Source organism: Battus philenor, unplaced genomic scaffold (assembly GCF_028537555.1).
Source record: "Battus philenor isolate CCGP_79_NKW_IND1 unplaced genomic scaffold, ilBatPhil1.0.hap1 SCAF_30, whole genome shotgun sequence".
NCBI classification, from domain to species: Eukaryota; Metazoa; Arthropoda; class Insecta; order Lepidoptera; family Papilionidae; genus Battus; species Battus philenor.
Window position 1 is genome coordinate 5,829,817 of NW_027181694.1, and position 23,902 is coordinate 5,853,718.

The following is a 23,902-nucleotide window of genomic DNA, read 5'->3' on the forward strand; positions in this document are numbered from 1 at the left end:
TTGGTGTTTTGTTTAGGTAACAATAAGTTACACACGTCAAAAAGTTTTTTGTTTCTATAAGTGCTTGTGCCCTTTCATCATGGCAGACGAAATAGACGACACGATTATCTATGATGAATGCGCGGACGTCTTGTCTGACGTTCCGGACGATTTGGCCGATTCGGAAGAAGACATTGGAGATGAACAATGTGAAAGTGGAACAGAATCGTCGGAGAATAGTGAAATATTTACAAGGCGAATTCGACGTTGCATCTTGGAGACTGTTTTGCTGCATACCATACGAAAGAAAAATACTGAATACCAAAGAGAATGGTAATAAACAAATATATAAAACAAACAATTTTTGTATTTATTTACGTATGTATATTTTCGAAATTTCATGAAAATAAGGGAACAGGGTTGATTCAAACTTTACAATTCATAATTTCCCGATAATGTCAAAAATGGCCGGCGACATGCCAAGTGATCCGAATTAGCGCTGCCGGCGACAAGCGAATAAATTTTTACGAAACGTGCGGACGGCAAAGTGTTAACAATAGAAATAATGGTTTAAAATGCAAATAATTAAACATTTCTTTTCTCTTTTGTGGCACCTTTTTGGGAGCTCTCGTCCAACCCCTATCTCCTGTCTCCTTTTATTTACTTTACAATATCTTCGTCATTCTTTCCTTTCATACATCGCCTTACTTCCTTCGTCTTCCTTCTAGAAATGTACAATTTTAGGTTTATAATTATTATCACTTGTTTAACAATTTATTTATTCTTATTATCTACATCGCAATTAGTTTACATTTCTAATATCACAGCTTCTTTATCACTCTTGCTTATAATTTTATTCTTGTTCCTTTACCGTGATTCAAGATTGAGAAGTAAATCATCATTTTCATCATCATTTCAGCCACAGAACGATCACTAAATATAGTTCTCACCAATAGATTTTCAAAGTAAGAAAAGGTACCAATATTTAGCCACTTCCGCACATGCCGTGGTAGTCGTGCAACAAAGTGCACATACATGCTGTGTTTGGCACTAATCGGTGTAACATAACTCCTGAAGATGCCCCGTGGAGGGGTGAAACACGTGTTGAGTGATTTGGCGGCGGCGGTTGTGTGATTCGCATTGTTTGCCGCATACGCATTTATCAGCTAGCTGGCGGTCAGTGCACTTTGTTGCACGACTACCACTACATGTGCGGAAGTGGCTAAATATTGGTCCTTTTCTTACTTAGGATGGACTTTCGCAAGGTAACGCCTGATTCCCTTAAATATTTAAAGATTTTCAAAGGTTAAATGCGGTCTACATTCAGCGTCTTCCGACAGCTTTAACAAAAGTTTGCTGGTTTACCATGTGAATGGACGTCGTACAATCTGTAGTCTCCATTCCAGAACCTTCCATCCTCCATTGGCCATTCGTTGTGCGTTCCTAGTTTGGCTACTGACAATTCAATTTGCCAATACTTTGTCAGTTATTTATGTTCATCTACGGATCTCCTTATATCTGACTAGATCTTGCAGCGAAATTCCGAGCATACCCAAAAAAAAGAGGGAAATGCGCTTGCTTTTGTCTGTGTTCTTTGTTTATGTGAGTGTTTTTAGCAGGGGTTTTTTCCTTTTATACTTACTAGCAACTTCCAGATCTGCAGCGACATCTTCGTCAGCTATTGATTCTTTAATTGTAGTATCATCGTCAATTATTTTTTGCTTCTCTTCCTAGAACAATAAGCATTTTAAAAGTTCATTTGTTATTAATATTTAACGTTGACGGCTGTTTTGGGTTACCAATTTAGGGTTGCGTGTTAAAAGAAAAACGTTTCGATTGAGAGTGAGTTTATTTCGAAAAATGACTTCTATTTATATGTGAGAATGAGGGCGTTCCATTTGGCGTCCCTCTCGTACACTTTAAGGGAGTGTTGCATAAAACGTGTGTTCGCGGGAAGTCGGTCCTCAGGAGCTGTCGAACGGCGTATGACCGCCACAAATAATATAGGGAATATTTGAAGCGTTTTTGGACGCATATATATACTAATATATACTAATAACAACATACCTATATATACTAATGTAACATTTTCTTATCACCGACATCGTTCCAGCGATAATTTGCTGCTAGAAATCATTTCATCGTCAAAGAGACAAAATCTATGCGAATCGGATGATTTGTCATCAGGCTGATTTTTTTTTTGATATTTCAAGGACATTCGTATGACATAAGAAATTCGTTTTATATATTTGAATGTTTAAAAGACATTTAAGAAAAATTATTTAAAATTCAAGTTTAAGGACATATACTGTCAATTACAAAGTTATGTTGATTGAATTTAAAAAACCTTACTTTATTGGGTTTAAAATACAAATTTAACTTGTCCCAAGTAATACATCTAGTATATGTCACAGTAAAATCATGAATTTTGATGAAAGTAATTAAAAAATAAATGCTAGTCCAGATATTGCAAGCAAGTTTAAGATTGATCATAAGTAAAAACGCTTGCTTGAGAACTATGACAGAGGAATAAACTCACAAATTGATTAAATAAAAACCTTCTGCAGGTAAAAACTTTCTGGAGTTAATATAAAATTAGTACACGCTGTTTTTGCTAAAAAAATTAACGGTAATTTTACTTATAAAATTATATCAATATTTAAATACCTGGTTGAGTTCCTCTTCTTTAATAGCCGTTAAAATTTCCTGTGACTCAACAACAATTTTCGGATGCTTGTCTTTTTCATCTAGATCATTTTCGTTACTAGTTTCAAGGGGAAATTCAACTAAGCATTTGTCAGTTTCCATTTCTGTCACAGTTTTATCTTCAACATCTTCCGACACGATACATTCCTCGATTTTTACTGAAATATCTTCACTTTTAGGTAGCACAACACCTTCAGTCTTGGTTTCTTGATTTTCTTCTTTATTTACATTACAGAAACCTTTACTTTGACCTTCAATATCATAGACTTCTTTTGAATGTTCTCCTGTTATTGAAACATTCTGTTGCACTACCTGTTCTACATCAGCCTTTGTTGTATCATCAGCTTCCATTATAGCTTGAAAGTCTTCTTTATCTTTTTGTTGTTTCAGCAATCCAACTTCTTTTTTATATTTTTCAATATCTTTCAGAGTTTCGGTGATAGCTGACGTGAGAAGTGATGAAAGTTTTTGCACTTCTAATATTTCCTCCTAAAAAAAAATCAGAAATGAATACAAATGGAAATTATATTTATTAAATTTAATAAATAAAACTGATGTAATCTTCAACGAGTTTTATAAATAATTAATTTATCTGTAGCGTTCACGAGACAACGTTCCATATTTACTAACCGCTATGTTGCGGGCATTATTGGTGATGACTACATTTACAGAATGCGATTGATCAAAATTGTAATTAGTACATGGTTTTAAAAAGTCACTTCCCACGTTATCAAGAAGAAACGAATACACTCATGCGAGGTTTTCCACAGCCACCATCGTGTGCGCGTACAAACCCTTATTTAGTGAAAACAAATGTATTCCTTTAGATGTTAAATGTAGAATTAAAGTTAAATTTAGAATCAAATGAAAGGCATACCTTAGTTATTGGCGGTCTATCGGAACCACCTCTCAGTCCTGGTTTAATATATCGTGGTAAACACTTTGAACCGCCATTTAAACCGGGTTTCGTGTAAACCGGAGGGGAACCAGGACTTGTTGGTGGTGTTGGAAGTGGTGGACTGTATGTAACTCTTTCAATTGTCACATTCTCTATAGTTGGTACAAGGTTTTTCTTTACTATATGTGGATCTTCTTCGATAGAATTTTCTGAGCTTTCAGAGTTTAAATCTATTGGAATGGGTGTGGTTCCTCTGCTTTTTGGAAGCGGTGCAACGAGTCTGAATATGTATTCGTCTGTCAATGGTGTGGGCGGGCTAGAAGGCGATTGAACTTCAGTAACTTCTTTGTCTTTTATACTTTGTCTTTCTTCAGATAGCTCTTTCGTGGTATTGGTGTTGATAGTCATTCCGCTAGACATCTTATTTGCTTCTGCAGAAGTGGATACTTTTGTGACAGATGCAGCAATGACGGTTGAGACAGAACTATCTTGAGAAGCAGAACTTACATTTCTTGTAGAAAGTGTCTCAGAGCTATTTGATGATGATTGTTCAATGTATTCTTTAGTTCCAATTTCTCTCTGCGCAGAACGTATAGTTTGCAGATTGATTTCTGAAGACTGAGACGATGATTTTTTGGATTTATGTACTGATGATTGTTCATTAAATTCTGCTATACCAATGTCTTGTTGAGCAGAATGTACGGCTTGTACATTGATTTTTGAGGACATGATTGAAGATTTTTTGGATTTACAAACTGATGATCGTTCATTGAAATCTTCTGTACTAATTTCTGTTTGTGCAGAACGTACAGCTTGCAGATTAGTTGCTGTAGACTGAGATGCAGTTTTTTGAGATTTGTAATTAGCTGCATCAGAAGACTCAGTCACATCTATTACTTCCTTGATTATTAAATTATCTTCGTCATAACTTTTCAATACAGGGTGAACGACATCAACTTCTTCTTTTCTAATAATTGTTAAAGCTGCAGATTCTTCTGTATTTGCATTTTGTTGCTGATTTTTTTTGTTTTTCATCAAATATTTTAATTCCATATCTTGAGTTAGTTCTTGAGCATTGTCAATTTCTTCAATAACTGTTTGATCTAAATATTCTTCAGTGTTCTCTTCCAAATCAGTTATATCTTGAATAGTAACACCGGATTCTTCTTCTAAGTCTTCAACCGCCATTTTTATTATATTTTCCTGACATTCCTCTTCAACTAGTGATTTCTTTGAACCTACCTTTCTGATATGCAGAGTTTCTTCAATAGTCTCAGTAACAGATTCATTAATTAGCGGTATTTTAAACAAATACAGCTCAGAAGATGATTCATATGTACCTGCTAACTTTTCTTTCGACTTTTTACGAAGGGTTAAATTTAAATTTGCTTCTTTAGTTATCGATTGATTGTTATCCTCGTCTTTAATTGTAGCTTGTGTACTAATATATGAGTCAACGTGATGACGGCTCTCTATTAAACTAACATGTTCTCTTTTGATATCAGTTATAAGATTTTCATCTTGTTTTTGCGCGACTATCGTATGAATAGCTTCAATATTTGAAGATGCAATGTTTAACATATTATCTTCTATTGTTTCTACTGCTGTTTCTCTTTGTGATTTATAATCTATGCTTTTATCAACTGAATACAAACTAACACGTTTATCTTCTGCTGTAGCTTTAGCAATTGCTAGAGCGATTTCAGAATCTTCTTTAGAAATTTTATATGAAACGTGTTCCTCTTTTCTTTCTAAATCCTTAAGGTTTTCAACGACATCAAAATCATAAGTCATCCATTTTACAGTTGATATGTTAATAGGTAGAATTGATTTGTATTGATTGATCTCTACATCGATATCTGCATGTTCTTCCGTGACGTTGTAGGAAAAGTCATAATTCTTCACCTCGTAAAATACAATATCTACTTCACCTGCAGTAGATTGACATATTGCAAGAGTTCTTACGTAGTCTTCCGTTTCTAGAGACGACAACGCTGTGATCTCCGTGATAAGTTCTTGATCTAGATTGACTACTTCATGAACAGGTAAAGTTGTAGATATTAATGTTGGTGTACATATCGATATTGTGCTAACGAAGAAATTTGGTTCTAAACTACTTAGAGCATTTACTTCTTCAATGTTTTCAACTTCAAAATTAATAGATTCTATTAAATCGACGCTAATATTTTCACTTTCCGATATACACATTGGAAGTGCATACATAAAATCTTTTATTTCGATTGAGAGTTTTGCTTCTTCTGTTTGAGGAGTTTCTATTATCATCTCCTCAGCTATGTTATAAGTGGTGCTAGTTTGAGATATAATAGATATACCAGTAGATAGACCTGATACTAAATATTTCGACTGTTCGATTAAATCAACTGATTCTGTTTTAAAAGCTTCTTGAGTAAATATACGACTTTCTTCTAAATCTATGCTTATATCTCTACATACGGCAAAACATCTTGCTATTATGGAAATGAATTTGCTACTTTCAACAGTTATTTCGGAATTGTATTTTTGAATATTTTCAATTTCTAGAATCTGTGTTTCTTCACCTATCACAATAGCTTCTTTATAGACTGGTGTACATAATGGTAAAGACGTGAATAAATATTGAGGCATCGAAATAACTGAAGTAAATTGTTTATCTACCTCATCAACAGTAAATATTTCGCATTTGTCTAAAACTAATTCAAATGTTAGACTGATAGCGATGCAAGTCGCCAATGCTTTTACAAACACGTTTTCTTCTTCGGATGTTTCAGCGCTTTCTTTCTGAACTTCCTTTATGTCTAAATATTGCGTTTCATTATAATTTGTAATGGTTACACTATAAACAGGTGTTGAAATTGGCAAAACTTTACCCAAAATTTGGGGCTCTAGACTGCTGGTCGCAACTTGTTCTTTCATTAGCTGTATTTCAAAAGCGACAATTTCTTCTAATTTTAATTCAATAAGTCGACAGATAACAACACACATGGCCAAAGTCTTTGCAAATACGTTACCAACTTCAGTAGTTTCAGCCTTTTCTGTTTTAAAATCTTCAATTAATAAACACTGTGTTTCAGCATAGGTTGTACTGGTTTGTTGTAAAACGGGTGTCGCAATTGGAAAAGTTATTAAAAATACATTAGGTTCTACACATATTGTTGTAAATTCTTTTTCAAATTCTTCTACATTTAGTACATTACTTTCTTCTAAAAATAATTCTGTTGAAAGGCATATTGAAAAACAAATAGCTAAGGCTGATGTAAATTCATTTGCTTCCACATCACATATTGCAGTTTCTACTTGATAATGTAAAGATTCATTGTCTATTGCTTCGGTTTCTATAAAATTAATGCTTATGTGTTCAACGAAAGGTATTGTCGTGCCAAAAATGGTCAATAGTTCGTCAGGTACCGAACTTATAGCAGGAAATTCTTCGGCAAACTTGTCGATATGAATTTCAAATGCTTCTTCATTCATAATCATCTCTTGATAGTTTGGAGTACAGAAGGATTGTGATATAAAATAGTCTCTTAGTTCTTCAGTGACATTTACAATTTCTCCATTTATAAAGTTTGAATCAAAACTTTCGACTTCGTCCAATATTAATATAGTTTGAGTGGCCACAGGGGTACATATAGGTCTGACAATTACAAATTCTTGTTTTTCTAGACTCATTGTTGCTAATGCTGCTTCTATTTTATCAATTGGAAGATCATCAGTTTTATCTAAATCTACAGTAATATATTGGATTGTAGCATTATTTATTATTTGGATTTTAAATGTTTCTCTGATTTCCAGTGACGATGCAATTTCTTCTGGTTCTATACTCAATTTAGTTTCAATAAATGTTGGTTCTTCATAATTAATTATAATGTGCGATACAGTCGATATACAAATACAATCAACTTTTGCTAGATCTCTTATTTCAAGAGAAGATGTAGCGATTTCTACAAAATTTTGATTAATTTTCACTGAGTCTAAATCAACTTGATTAAACTCTGTAGTTACTTCTTCTATTAAGGCACTATTGATTAATCTCTCTTTCGCATGATTTCCTTTTTCTATGATAACTGCCATTTTGTTTTCGATTAACAATTCAGCCGTTTCTTCAACATTAATAGTAGTCTGAGTTGATTCTTTAACTTCAACCAAGTTTTTATTAGTACTGTTGAATTCGAAGGTATTTTCACGAACGTTTGCTTGAACAATATTTGCAGTGATAAATTCTGGTTCAACATTTGCAATCATTAATTTTTCTTCTTTGTAATTTATTTTTTTATCAAAAGTAGAAGCTTCTGTTAAATCTACGTTAGTTTGGGTTATAATTTCTTTTCCGACAACATGAGCTTTACTTAATTTTTTTGCTTCTAAGGTAACTGCTGGTAGTTCTTTAGAAGATCCTATTATTGTAGTCTCATTGATAGACTCGTTGAAAATCTGATTTGTGTGTTGTAATGTTGCTATATTAACGGATTTAACCTTTGTCAGTTCTTTTGCTTCAGTGTTTGGAATAATCATTTGTATTTCATCACTCACGTTTTTAGTTTCTTTGCTTTCTACAGTATCAAAATCAATATTTATTTGATTAATAACACTTTGACCCATAACTTTAACCGTAGTTAAATCGTTGGTCACCATACTGCTTGATAATTCCTTTACAGAATCTATTTCAACTTGGTCTAGTAAAGTGTAATTTTCTTCAGAAGGTATCTGATTAACGATTTGTGCAGCTAGCAGCTTTTCGTCTTCGACTAATGAAATATGTACATTTTCATTATTAAAATGTTCACTTTCCACTTCAGCTGCTTCACTAAATACTGCACTAATCTGTCTTAAAGTCTCTTTTCCTACAGCTTGAGCTGTTTTTAATTCTTCCGGTTGTATGGTTACTGTTGGTACATCCTCTATTATTTCTGTAATAACGACAGAATCTTTAATCTCGTCCGAAATAGTTTTTACTTCTTCGTCAATCGCTTTACATACATCCTGAATCTTTCTTATTTCATTTTCTTCAACAATTGGTACTGTGTATGTACCTACATTTACTTCAATGACATTGTTTATTTGTTCAGAACTTGTGGCTGTTATTGTGTTTAGATTAGATACAGCATGATTTGTGACGATTTCATTTTTTTCTATAATTATAGGAACATGTTTATATTCGACAGTAACAGTTGCCACATAGTCTGTTCTAAAGACAGTGTCTTCAGCTACATCTAAATATTCAGATATACCTTCATCTATGTAAGCTCTATCATCTTGTACAAAATAGATTGAGTTTCTATTTTTAGAATTATTTAACAATTTAGAACATGTGCCTAAAAACTCTTCTTTTGTGTAATCATTTACATCTAAAATACTACTTGTTTCTGTTTTAAATCTAGAAATGTAATCATTAAAGATGGCATTTTTATTTGTATATACATGCGACTCCACGATAGCGATGTATGTTAAACCTTCCTCAGGTTTATATTCGTTCTCACTAGAATAATTTAGTGCTCTACGATTCTCCAATACTCTCCTTGCTGCATCTAAAGCAGCAAGTTTGATATCCTTTTTCACTTGCTCCCGTTCTTCAGTATTCATCTCATTTAGCCACTCAAAGCGATCTTTTATTTTACACATTTCTTCTATCCGACTGCAACTTTTTGATCTTCTTTCATTATGCCTTTTATAACGTGAATCTTTTATATTCAATTTTCTTTGAAACTCTGTGATAACTGTTTCCATTCTTTGAGTCAAATCTTTTGGTTTTCTTAACACCATCTGAGCCATTTCACAACCTGACAACCTTCTTCTTATTGTTTCATTTTCATCAACCTGTTGATTTTCTTCATAATTATGGACTGTGGTATCATAAGTAGTTTTATTTTGATCAAGGATTTTGAAACCAGCATTTGTTTTTGATTCTTTACGCTGGATGGATCTATTTGTTTTTAAATACTCGAATGAATATAATTTACTTTTTGGTATAAGCCTTGCAATAGCGACCATAATATTAGTAAAGTAAAGGAAAAATTTCTTTAAAAGCGTTGAATGGAACGTTGACTTTTCTATGTTTCTAATGTTTGCTATTGTTTTTAAACCTATTGAGTATGCTTCTCTTTGAGCGAGATACTTAGACAATCTTATTTTTTTATCAACCGATTCTTGTCGATATCTTCTAGAAGCATCTTTAGTTTTGCTTGCATCGATTATTTTCTCACCGTCATTTTCAAATATAAGCGATTTCTTTCTTACAGATCCAATTTCAATGGTTTCTTTGATTTCTTGCAACAGGAACTGCTTTCTTTCGTCTTCAATTATCTCTTCGATAGTAGTTTCTTGTGGTTTTAAATCGATCTTTTCGTATAACTCCACAGTTTCTTTAACTGACGTGGTAATGTCGCTCAGTTTCTCTTCAGTGTTTGAGTGCGTTGTATTTGATATGATTTCTTGTTGTAGTTTTTCGTTTGATAAAAACTGTTTTGAAGTCTCTATTTCTGATTGACACACATCTTTCTTTTTTATTTTAGTGTCAATTTCTTTTATTATACCTTCACCGGCGTTTAACGCTTTTTCTATACTTCTTTTTATTATGTTTCTGGCAGTGATTTTTACATCATCTACAATATTATCTAGTTCATTTTTCAAAATGTGATTATCGGTTTCAAAATAATCTGTTTCACCATTAACATATTTAGCATTTGTTTTATCATACGATATTTCGTTTAAATCTCTTTGTTTATCCTCTACTATCATTTCTTCTTTTACTTTATTTATCTTCTTCGTTCTTTGTTCTTTATGCGAGGATTTAATATTTTTTCCTTCCGGATCGTATTCATTGGAAATGGGTAGTTTAAATTTCGTATTCGAATTGAAGTTGTGTTGGTTAGATGCATCGTCGTTGGAAATGGGATTAGGAAATTTTTCATGTAGTATTGTATCAAAGAATTGTTTCGAAAAAGGACGAAATTCCTTTCGAGGTTGTTTTAGTGTTGTTAAGGAAGTTTCTGTGTCAGTTTCGTTTACAATTGTTGACTCGATGAAGCGAGGTACCTCTATGAATACCTCGATGGGCGGCGAAGTCCGGTCTGAAACTCCTTGGTCTATAGATTCGATTCTCGTTGGATTGTCGTCTACAACCGATTCGTACCGCCCACTGTAAACAAACAAATATGTTATTAGTGAAAGGTACAATAAAGGATTAGCAGGTTGAACAAGCAATGGTTAGGCACGATACTTCGCAGAAATTTACCCCTTAAGCCTTAAGGTTCTAGAGCAGTGATTCCCAAAGTGGTCTATATCAACCCCTAGGGGTCTATGACAACCTGCAAGGGGTCTATGTCAGCGGAAAAAAGTTTGGGGGTCCATGAAATGAAAATGGGGGTCCACGATAGTGGATACACGTACACTGATAGTACCTATTTACTTAAATCATACTACTCGTATCTTATAATATCAAAACATTTACATTATTTATAAAAGTACCCAGAAGTAGTATTTTGAATAGTTTTAATTTAAATTCAATTAATAAATGTATAAATTAACATGTGTTTTTACTTTAATTTTTTAACACTAAACTTCACTACAGTTAGAAATTTACAGCAATTCAATATCAGGTAAGTAGGGGGTCTACCCAACACGGAAAAACATGGCAAGGGGTCTACGATACAAAAAAGTTTGGTGAACTTTATTCTAGAGGCTATAGTCCGGCAAACACAGCATAGGATGTTCATTCAACGCTAGCTAAGCTGGATGCAAACCGCTTACAACTGGTTTTAATGGAAATATATAGAGAAGGCTTATGTCCAGCTGTGGGCTTCTTTCAGCTAAAATTATGGAAAATTACCAAGGTTCGTTACCAAGATACTGTAATATATCGTACCAGTGACACGTTGTCAAAAAATAACATCACCACTGTCTAAGGACTTTGTACTATAAATCTAGAGCAGAGTACCCCAAACTTTTTTGTGTCGTAGACCCCTTGCCATGTTTTTTCGTGTTGGTTTGACCCCTTACTTACCTGATATTGATTTCCTGTAAATTTCTAACTGTAGTGAAGTTTAGTGTTAAAAACTTAAATTAAAAACGCATGTTAATTTATATATTTATTAATTAAAACTACTCAAAATACCACTTCAGTAAAAACACATGTTAATTTATACATTTATTAATTGAATTTAAATTAAAACTACTCAAAATAAAATTTTGTATCTGTTATGTAAAATATACGTAACATTAAATAAACATAAAATGAACTATAAATAAAATAACATAAGCAATAAGCCAATATTTTTAGTGAGAAGGATGAACCTGATGCTTTAATAATAAATTATCAACATTTGGCGTCAATTTTGTAAGGGTTAATCTTAAATCTCGTAGGTACTTTTATGTAAATGTTTTATGTATATAGTATGTTAGGAATATAGTAAGTAAATAGGTACTATCAGTGTATGTGTTGAGGTCCACTATCGTGGACCACCATTTTCATTTCATGGACCCCCAAATATTTTTTCGATGACGTAGACCCTTTGCAGGTTGTCTTAGACCCCTGGGGGTCGATATAGACCACTTTAGGAATCACTGGTCTAGAGTATCATCTTTTATGATTAAAAAATAATCATAACAAAAAATTCAAATACATTTAAATGATACATAATCATTTACTAGCACGTGACGTTATTTTTATTAATTAATTACTCTGGTGTACGATCGAAACACTGTTATTAATAATTAAACATTTTGAGAAAATTATAACAAATTTTCTTTCTTTCTGATTTACATCAATAGGATTGGGAGAAACAGTCTAATTTGATGGAATCGGGAAACAGAATGTCTTCCCCTGTAAAGACATCTTAAACCTAAAGCTATGAGGTTTCCAAACGCATCCTGATCTCAGAAGAGCCCACAGCAAGCTCAATCACGTTTTCATCTACACAATTAGTTAATAATCAAATGCGAATAAAAAAATTATTAATAAAAAATTTCGTCATAAAAAGTTACTAATACATAGATATCTTAGACAATTGTTTCCTAATGTAACATCCACACCCCACAGGGAGGTAATTTGATTGTTAAGAGAAGAAATTTCTTTAATTTACACGAGTTTAATCCTTTCGCATTAATATAAAAGATATAAATGTTGCAGGGGAGAGCGTGAGAATTATAAATAGATGGAACAAGACACATCAAACTTTCCTTTTTTAGGAAAATTTCCCACGTTTCGGGGAACTTTTCGTTCTTTCCTGCTTTTTGTGGTGCAGGGACGTAACAAATTCGGATAAAATCAATTTTTAAATTTTCACTCAACATTCTCTTTCGTCCTTCGCATTGTCTTTTATTGGTTCCTTTTACGCTTCATATAATATCTGAATCTCCTTCCTTCCTTTATCTACATTCCTGGATCACAGTTTTTATATGAACCATCACAAATTGTTTTTATCACAGACTCTTTGTATTAATGTAAAAATACTGGTCTACACAATTCGCATTAAAACCTTTTTAGTTCATTTAAATATAAATAAATAAAGGCACATCAAAATGTCGTAATATATGGAGAAATAAAAAGATATAGATATATGATTCATAGTTCTAAAAATATATTAAACCTCATTCGTAAGAAAATTCGATGACAGTGCAAACAAAAAAATCACAATTAAATTCTCTAATAACTGCACTAAAGATATAGTGTAAATGAGAATAAAAAAAAACATTCAGAATTTATTGCAGAAGAAAAAGTCACGTTTGGAACACTTGTTGCTTTAAATAGAATTATGCCATTATGTGAAAGTTTAATCTGAAACTAATTTTAATTTAATTAAGCTCGATTTTTTATTAATGATTCAAAATGAATAATACAAAAAAATGTATATCAAATTTTCACAAGATATATAAGACCAGTGTTTACCAACGTTGGGCTCGTACCCCACGGGTGGGCAATTTAATTGCTAGGAGAGGAATTTCAGAGTTCAGATGTATGAAGGAGGCTGTGAAAAGAGAAAGAACATCTGAGCTTTCAATCCTCAGGAGGAGATCTGGACGTCGGAAGGTGTTACAGCGCCTTTCTCCAACATGGCCTTGATGATGGATTCGGAGTGATCAACCTCAGGTAAGTTCAGGCACTGAGCCAATGCCGTTGAAATTGCTGTAGCATGCGAAAGCATTCCCGTAGTTTCAACAAAAGCTGTTGAAGACCGTGTGGTGTTAGTAGGATTAGTAGGAGTTCGACATAAACCTTTCGTTTACCCATCAGAAGAGAGGTATCACATTCAGGATTTCCTCACGAGAAAAAAAAAGGAATTCCAAAGATGATTCGACAGGAGCGTAACCTTTTCGAAATCTGCGAAGAGTTAATATCGCTAATAAAAGATCACGAAAAGAGACCAATATTCATCGAACTTTGCATTAAAATTGCAGATAAAGCAATCATTAGAAATAAAAGAATAAACTAAAAATAAGAAAGAGTGTAAACAATAATATAGCGAATAAAGCATAATAAAAATGAATTGTATAATCAAAATAATGAAATGTAAAACTGATGAACGATTTGAGGAATGAATGATATCGAATGAAAGGCAAAAGAAATATAGAAAGAAAGATAAAGTACGAAAGATTATAAACATATTGCAAGAAGAGCGTGTAAATGAAAGTAGTGTTAAAAAATTATTAAATTAAATTAAACGACTCTTTACTTTCCAAAGATAGAGATATGAGAAGGCCTTTATAGTAGTAGCAATAAAAAAACCTTTTCGATTTAATATAATAATGCATATGTTATAAGGGGAGAGTAATAATTTTTAACAAATGGATTATGACACATAAGATGATAAAAAATACTATCTTAAACATTTAGTACTTAGTTTCAAATTTGAAAATTAAATATATATAACTAAATGAATTTAATAATAGCATTCAAGAGTTTTACAAACGTGTGAAACATAGTTTGTTGACTCATTTACATAGTTGATATTAAAATGTACACATCAAGCATTGTTAGATTACATTTTAAATGATCAACTGTCGGAGTTTTCGATCGACAGTTGCATTATCATACTTTATATTAAAACAATTGAAGATACAAAAGTACATTTAAAAGATTACGTATGGATATTTTGAATTTAGAAATACATTATCATAAAAAGAAACACATCACAGTTTGTACAGATCACATAATTAAAAAAAAATCACAAAATATCACAGATTAATAATACAAAAACTCACTTTCTATAGACCAAGTGGAACTTCATAATGACATTATAAACGTACGTCAATAGGGACAGAGCTTGATTGGGAAACAATAAATTTTATCAATGATTACTACAGTTGCATATAGCTCTAACATATAGGCTATTGCATCGATTGCTTCTTATTAGGGTTCCGTGTATATTTATAATTAATATTTCATTATATTTGTATTTATTTGCCTTAATAAAGAGAAATGTTGATACTAAAGTGACATCTCCACTAAGTGTAGAAGACATATAGTGAAGATCACGGAAGTCATTGGACACGAGGAAACAGAAGACCAGACATCGTGGCGGTTTTTGGAGGAGGTTTCTGCCTTGCAGTGGACATCTATCAGCCGATATATGTTGGTATCTAAACCTGAATAAAACGAAAAATAAAACTATGTTCCAGAAAGTTCTAGAGTGGCGCCTATGCTGTTCACTATATATATATATATATAAATACTTATATATATATGTATATATATATGTATATATGTATGTATATATGTATATATATATGTATTTACATATATATATATATGTATACATATCTGGTTAAATCCATCTAACCTACCGTGTGCGTCTGTTCATTTTGTAGGTGATAAAAGATGATACAAAATTAAAAAGTAAAAAAATAGATGAGTTGAGAAGATGATGCTCAAGATAGAAATACAAAAGAGTAATGAGGGGTACAAATAAAGAAGTAGATGGAAGCCTACGTAAGAAGATTAACGATATCACAACCTACTTGTATACAGAAGAATTAGTTATATGTGTCAAGTTTTGAAAATGTTGATTTGAATTTTGTTCACCCTATAGAGTAGTGATGGCCCAACGATAGAGGACCGAGACTTGAGATCATAGGTCACTAGTTCAATTCTCGGGGTACGATGTAAAGTGTGGCGTGCATATCGCGCGCCATTCAAACACCAAGCTCTTACCCACGTGACCGTCAATCGTATGGCGGCGGCGGCAGTGAAACAGATACATGACAGATGACGCCACAGTAGACGCAACGAAAATCTGCATCGCGCTATTGAGAGTCTCCGCGCTCATTATAAGGGCTAGCGGAGGTGCGGTCAACGCAGGAAGAAGCAACTGAAGATCAAGAAGCAACCGACGAACAAGAAGCGATCGACGAACAAGATACAACCGACGAACTACCGAAGCACAAGAAGCTACCGAAGAAGAAGCTACCGTACTACGACCACTCCTACAAAAGTAATTCACACTTTGTGCATCAATATTATATGGTTACCAGTGTAACAAGTTTCAAGAGGATGTGCAGCAGCATCCTTTGCGTACCACAATACCACACTACCATCACCAACTCGCCTGTCAACCGTTGCGATTATGGTACATCAACAGTAGAGATCTTTGGGGGAGGGGAGCAGAAACAAAGACGTCATCCTATCATAAATCAAAGCATTCAGAAATAAACAACGTAATGATGGTATAGTAAGAAAAGCGATTCACAAATTTATATTACTATATATAAAATTACTATATTATTTTCTACATTATCTATTATTGTTAACTATCTATCCCTGCAGATTTTGTGCAGGTTTGTCGTATTTAAATATATGATATAGAGAAATATCAAATGTGCGAACACGTAATTTTCTTATACGAGTATATATTTTCCAGAACGTTCTTGAAACTGAAATTTTTTAAAAATACATTGTGGTAGTCTTTTTCAAGTAACAGCATAAAGGAAAATATGTTTCTTTTTTTAAATAAAACAGTGTACATACGTAGCGTTAGACAGAGATAGCGTATGGTCGACGTTTCAACTTGTAGGCGAATATATGGCATAACCATCTCTCAAAGACATCTATGGGGGACATACCATAATCTTGTTTATGAGTAGATGCAATTATATATAATTAATACACAGTGTGAATTATATATAATTGTATTCCGGGAAATGAATCCGAGAGCTAATATCGCAAATCTATATCCACTACCACTGGGTTAAAATGAACATATTAAAATTAAGAATCTCCGCCGATATTAAAAAAGAGACTATACCTAGTTTTTTTTATGGCCCCCGCTATTGGAGGCCTCTTGTACCCCTAATTAGTTGGGATCAGGGTCTTTGTTTACAATTAAGTTTTTCAGATCTTTCATCTTTATTCTTCACTCACTGTCATACTTTTAAATTTCTTTTATTCTTACCTTATTTCCATCACAACATCTTTCATTTTGTTCTTTCATTCCTTCTTGCTTTCATCGCCTTCCTTCCATCATCTTATTACTCTTAGGTGGCTAGGTACATTTTTTTTTCTTTATTTTATTATTTACATATTCTATTTTTTATCACAGTTTTGTTTGGTTTGTGCTTTCTTAATACATTACTACACTTTTCTTATTCTATTTTTCCTATTATTAATTGACTAGTTATTTTACGTGCAGTTTATTCGGTACCTGCTTATCTATACTGTTTTGTTTCTATTAACAGTGTCACTCACCACCCTACGAGCAAACGATAGGAATGATGGGCGAAGGTTGTCGTCGCCCATCATTGACTATATCTAGTTAGATATATATAGATAAAAGTAAAATTTAATTTTCGAATAGAAACCATAATAATACTAGCCGATCCCGCAAACGTTGTTTTGCAAAAAAAATTAAAGTTTTTAATTAACAAATGTAAGATAAGGGTTGATCGTAGAGGGGTGAAAATTTAGGTTTGTATGTATTTTTGTATGCTGTATCATAATAAAATAAAAACCAAAAAATTGTCTAAAAAATTAAAAATAAAATTTAGGGGTGTACCACCCTTATCACTTAGGGGTATGGAAAATAGATAGTAGCCGATTCTCAGACATACTGAATACGCATATTAAATTTGGTAAAAATCGGTCAAGTCGTTTCGGAGGAGTTCAAGTTCGAACACCGAGACACGAGAATTTTAAATATTAGATATATTTTATTTATACAGAACCACAGATGAAATAAAACAAAATCGTGATTGACTACAATGATTCATCAAATGTTTTAGTACGAAAATAAATTGTGAACGTAACATGTTCACTGGCATCAGACAAGGTGGCTTACGTGACCTCCTTGCAATTGGATGTGTGATCAAATAACGCATTCAAATACATCATCGACATCATCATTTAGACCAGAGTTCCCCAAACTTTTTTGTGTCGTAGACCCCTTGCCATGTTTTTCCGTGTTGGGTAGACCCCCTACTTACCTGATATTGATTTCCTGTAAATTTATAACTGTAGCGAAGTTTAGTGTTAAAAACTTAAAGTAAAAACGCATGTTAATTCATGTCAATACATTTATTAATTGAATTTAAATTAAAACTACTCAAAATAAAATTATGTATCTACTATACCAACTAAACCAATCTATTATACCAACATCTTACAACTTACACAATTTTATAAACATTTATCATATTTTTTTTACTTCATAGGTAGTTTTATAAATAATGTACATGTTTTGATATTATAAGATAGTATGATGTAAGTAAATAGGTACTATCGGTGTATGTGTTGAGATCCACTATCATGGACCCTAATTTTCATTTCATGGACTCCAAAATTTTTTTTCGCTGTCGTAGACTCCTTGCAGGTTGTCATAGACCCCTAGGGGTCGATATAGACCACTTTGGGAATCACTGATTTAGGGCGTTCACAGCTGGACTCAGGCGTCCCACAGCCTTAACGAAGTCTGTCCATCTTGTAACCCTGTCTGTGAATTATACTTCAGAACATTAAGGCTTTGATCATCTACTCTGTAAGGTATATACACCCATATATACAGCCTATCCACATTAATTACAAAAACACTGAGTAATAACAGATTTCATTTTTGATTCTATCTCATAGAGAAATAATAAGTTGCTCGTTGAATGATTTTTAAGCTTGCCCAGGTGAGATAAGTTTCTCCGTATATATTATATAAACATATAATTTAAATATGTGCGAAAATACAACTTTTAACAAGAGGCAAAAAATTAAATATTGGTTATATTTCAAAGAACATAATTGTATCTATTCTTGGCATGCCGAACAGAAGTACCTTTTTATTATTATTACCTTTTTATTAAATTTTAGAACAGAGGTGAACAACATTTTCAATCAAGGAGCGATTTTAATTTTAAATTTTTTTTTCGAAGTCGCAGATAATGTGAAACTTGTTAATAAATAACAAAACTTTATTTTTAATAAACATTAGAATAAGATAATATACATATTTTAACGTTAAATAAATATAATCACGATAAGAACGGAAAGATGAATATATTAGGAGGACCGGAAAGTAGTGTCGTCTCTGTCGACATATTTTACAGAAAAACTGATTGATTTGTTACAGCTAAGAGCATCGTCTTGGAATCTATCGCGGTTCGCTGTTTAGTTTCTCAACAGAGATGTGCTACAGGCATAAAAACAACGAGTGTTATTCTGCCGTCATAAGAAGAAAGGCCGTAACTAATACCATACTGTAAGCTATACCTACTTATAAAATAGCTTGTTGGAATATGAAAAAACTTTCTTGTTACGACGGCAAAGTTAATAGTTATAGCCGCGGGGGGAGGGGGGCAGGCCTAGGGGGCGCCAGGGTTTCATTGCACACGGGCGCTACACGAAGTATACCAACTTTATATTTATGTGTTTAATTATTTATCTTATTATTCTAAAAATTTGTTAACTCTCGTATAAACACTTCCTTATTGGCAGATGAAAATTAAAATATAAACAACAACGCAACCACTTGAAATCGGTATTTGATTCTTCCGTCAAATGCCAAAGACCTGCCAAAGAGTGACGTGTAGCCAACGAGCTGAGATTAATATGCCAAATGTTTATTTATACATCCAAATCAATGTTATCCGATATATATTGGCTAAGACTACTCAACATGTTTGCCTATATATATATTTAATCTATATCATATATGTTGTGAAATCGGCTAAATATATGTTTATAAAAATCTTACATATAATAATATATATTGATTGTTTATAGGTGTAAAAGATATAAATAAGAAAAAAATAGCTTTATGCCTATTTCCAACCAAAGTTTATAGTGATCACACTGAAATATAATATATTTATAAATATTACGATAGAATAGTGTCTTTTGTCAGTATAAAGCAGTGATCCCCAAAGTGTATACTATATCGACCCCTAGGGGTCTATGACAACCGGCAAGGGGTCTACGTCAGAAAAATTTGGGGGTCCCTGAAATGAAAAAGGGGTCCACGATAGAGGATCTCAACACATACACTGATAGTACCTATCTACTTACATCATACTATCTTATAATATCAAAACATTTACATTATTTATAAAAGAACCCATGAAGTAAATAATTTGTTTATTTAATGTTACGTATATTTTACATACCAAAACAAAATTCTATTTTGAGTAGTTTAAATTTAAATTAAATTAATAATTGTATAAATTAACATGTGTTTTACTTTAAGTTTTTAACACTAAACTTCACTACAGTTTTAAATTTACAGGAAAATCAAAATCAGGTAAGTAGGGGGTCTACCCAACACGGAAAAACATGGCAAGAAGTCTACGACACAAAAAAGTTTGGGGAACTCTGGTATAAAGTTTACAGAGATAGATAATAAACAATAATTAATTTTAATATATAGTTATACGAATTTTGAAAAGGCTTTTTTCTGCTATATTATCACTAAGCTGCAGTATCCTCTGGGTACCATAATACCACCCTCTTATCGCTTACCTCCTAATCCTCCCTAAATTTGAAACGTCGAAGATAACGTAACTTCTATCTCTCTTCTGACTCCTTGTGCCACAAGATATCTTAGAGCTTCCTTTAGTCTTAAATCTAAAATTGAAGGTATAATATTACATAAATAGGTTTTAAGTTGCTAGAAATGTGTGAAATTTGATTTGTTGATTCTTTTACACTGTTGATATTAAAATGAACATATCTAAAAATTGAAACTTATTTATGAGCAGTGACGATCCTATATATTTCATGAATTTGCAAATTTTATAAGATTGAGTCCCGGGAATTGAATTTGATTTCCCACAAAGATATCTATGGGGGATACACCATAATCATCAGACTCGGCAGATGGGTTGATTATTTACATTTTGGAAATAAACAGTAACAAAAGGCAGTAAGAAAGTACAAACTTAGAAGCTTAGAAATATAAAACTTGTTACAATTGTTATCTTATAACTATCTCACTGAGAACATATAATGATTTATAGTCAAACAATGAAAAAACAAATAAAAACATTACTAAACAGGGATCAAAGATAATGGTTTATATATTTATATTATGTTTGTTTATCTATTTATCTGATTGCAGTGTGATATAATTATGGTATGCAGAACACGCTGGCAACTTGTTTGGTCAGTGGCAATCCTATATAATTAATGCACAAAGTGTTAATTATATAAGATTGTATCCGAGGAATCGAACTTGCGGTCGTAAGTCTCAATTCTCTACCACTGAGCTACCACTGCTCTGTATTTACTGTTACACTTGTGCACATCTTGTTCTTCCGTTCTACTTGTGCTTCCGCACTGCAGTTGTTATTTCCTATATATCGATACGGATTCAACTTATATATATATATATATATATATATATATATATATATATATATACCTAAATTGAAACAGTCCACGCAATGTTAACACCACATTCGAACCAAAGTGATGAATGAGGCCTTTCGTTTTATATATAATTTTACAAAGCACGAGCTACAGAACCCTTTAAACAATAAACAGGATAAGGAATCCGCCCTAGGATCAAAAAGTGCCGTGAACACGTGTGACCTTGAAGTTATTTATAGATTTTTATGTACGATTCTTGTAAATTCTAACCGAGTACTATGTCGAACTTACTAGAACCTTATTCGTAGTATAAATATGTGTACTCCCCATGCCCACAGTTCAGTGTTGTTTATAGGCACAGATATATATACACATATGTATAAATATAAATATATATATACATATATATATGTGGGTGTATATATAAATATATATGTGTATATATATATATATGTATGTATAAAGGTCTTAACAAAATTTTATTAACGTGATTCTTTTTTAAAATGTATCCTCTTAAATATCTTCAAAATCTACCAGATGTAAATAGTACATCCAAAGAGATTTTATTAACTTACTATTAACAAAAATGATTTTTTTTTTTCGAGTTAATGCTTCGTCTTAAGCAAGAGAAAGGAACACTTTCATCTTTCTCTTCAGGGGCGGCTTTAGCTCGTGTAGCGCCCGTGTGCAATGAAACCCTGGCGCCCTATAGGCCTAACCCCCCCCCCTCCCCCGCGGCTACAACTATTAACTTTGCCGTCGTAACAAGAAAGTTTTGTTCATATTACAATAAGCTATTTTATAAGTAGGTATAGCTTACAGTATGGTATTAGTTACGGCCTTTCTTATGACGGCAGAATAACACTCATTGTTTTTATGCCTGTAGCACATCTCTGTTGCCCGTGTGCATTGCACACCCTGCACTATAGGTTAAACCGCCCCTACTTATCTCTCAAGTTATTTTAAGAAATTTTTATTTGTTACTAATATATAAAAAATCAACAATAATATTATGTTTCATATACCATACTATTGCTTATATGTTTAAATCTTTTATACTAGAGATATCAGAAGCGGTCGCATATAATATTAGTTTGAATCAATTTTAAAACAAAACTATGCCGATAAAATTTCACCCGATGTTAGAAAGATAATATCAGAGAATTGAAGTATCTAGAATATAAATATAAAATATATGGTAAAAAATATTGTGAGCAAAAATTTTATGAATGTCACTTGATTTTTATATGACGTTGATTTATGGGACACCACACAACCATCGCTCGTGGTGTGCCGCGTTCATGGCCACTAAACGAGCGATTTCAATAGCAAACTGTGTATTTCTATATATCTTAAATATCATAGAAACGATTCTATGGTAGAAATGATGGTAGAAAGAATGGGATGGCATTGAATATTCCGTCATAGATTATACAAGGCGTTTCAAGATATACACAATCTATGGTAATTAATAATCTATTATTAATGAAGATATTTCTGTGCTACTCCGGCATGGTAAAATCTGCATCATTGTTTCTCATTCTTTCACCTTAAAATTTTCATGCCACCCTGTGTATCACATATAATTTTCATATTAAATAGAAAAGGTTAAACTGGTCCATTTATGAATTGCCCCTATAAATCAAACTGCCCCCCTGTGGGACGTGGGCCTGTTGGGAAACATCGTTCTACAAGCTAACCTATCTTCCGATTTGAAGTGAAGATGATACCATAAATAAGCATGGATAAAAATAAGTGTAATATAAATAAGAATTAATACCATATAAATATTAGAGAAATAGCAAAATAACTAACAACTTAATTGTAACATAGCCCACAGGGGGGGGGGGGGGGGTTAGTCAGTAAGAGTCTGACACTGCCTGATCCCTCCATTCCCAGGCGTCCTATTTATGAGGATTTTCTCCCTCCGTCTAGAAAATTGTAAATAGATATAAAGGCTCTGATTACGTTAGAGAAAATTTTGTAAAATTACTATTTAAAAAAAGCATGGATACAATCTATATATTACGAAATATTTGATATTAAAATTAAAAAAAAAAAACTTTATTCAAGATAGGAAGGGTAAGATAGGATACCTCTTATTGACTTCCAAATGAGTCTGCTAGCCATTCGGATGATGAATTCTGAGAAAAACTGATGAGAGAAACTCTGCAAGACTACAGATATTTCTAAATATATAGATGAATATATATATAAAAATAAAAAAAAGATTTTAAACTCGCAAATGCTTTAAACGTGTTCGTGTCACTGGCCACTTATGCCAAAATAATTTGATTAAAATAATTCTAGCGCGTTTGAATTCAAAATTCGAACATAAATTTGAATTCGGACGCCGCTATTAATGTAACCGCCATCTTTGCTTTTGGGCTAATTTTCGAGCAGCAAATACATACACAAAATATTGCAATATTTGAAGATGAAGGTTTTTGTCCAATGGTGATGAAGTACGGATCCTAGACGTGGTCGCTTACGAGCGTTATAGGAAGGTTCAAGGTTACCTAGAGTGCAATGGAGTGGACTAAACT

At 32.6% G+C, this 23,902-nt stretch overlaps 1 protein-coding gene across 1 annotated transcript; it reads right to left on the minus strand.

The window, feature by feature from the left end:
- Positions 1–1,577: 1,577 nt before the first annotated feature.
- Positions 1,578–14,805, minus strand: LOC137927284 (fap1 adhesin-like). Its single transcript, XM_068771067.1, has 4 exons — positions 14,780–14,805; positions 3,563–10,718; positions 2,647–3,174; positions 1,578–1,709 (listed from the first exon to the last, which is right to left on the minus strand). The coding sequence occupies exons 1-4, from the start codon at positions 14,803–14,805 to the stop codon at positions 1,578–1,580; spliced, it is 7,842 nt and encodes a 2,613-aa protein (XP_068627168.1).
- Between the last annotated feature and the right edge of the window lie 9,097 nt (positions 14,806–23,902).

Excerpts from the sequence above, each read along its gene's own strand:
- LOC137927284 (XM_068771067.1), bottom strand. The coding sequence starts at position 14,805 with ATGAAGTTCCACTTGGTCTATAGAAA. Across the intron at positions 10,719-14,779 it reads TTCCACTTGGTCTATAGAAA|TGGGCGGTACGAATCGGTTG; the intron begins GTGAGTTTTTGT and ends GTTTGTTTACAG. Across the intron at positions 3,175-3,562 it reads ATAGACCGCCAATAACTAAG|GAGGAAATATTAGAAGTGCA; the intron begins GTATGCCTTTCA and ends ATTTTTTTTTAG.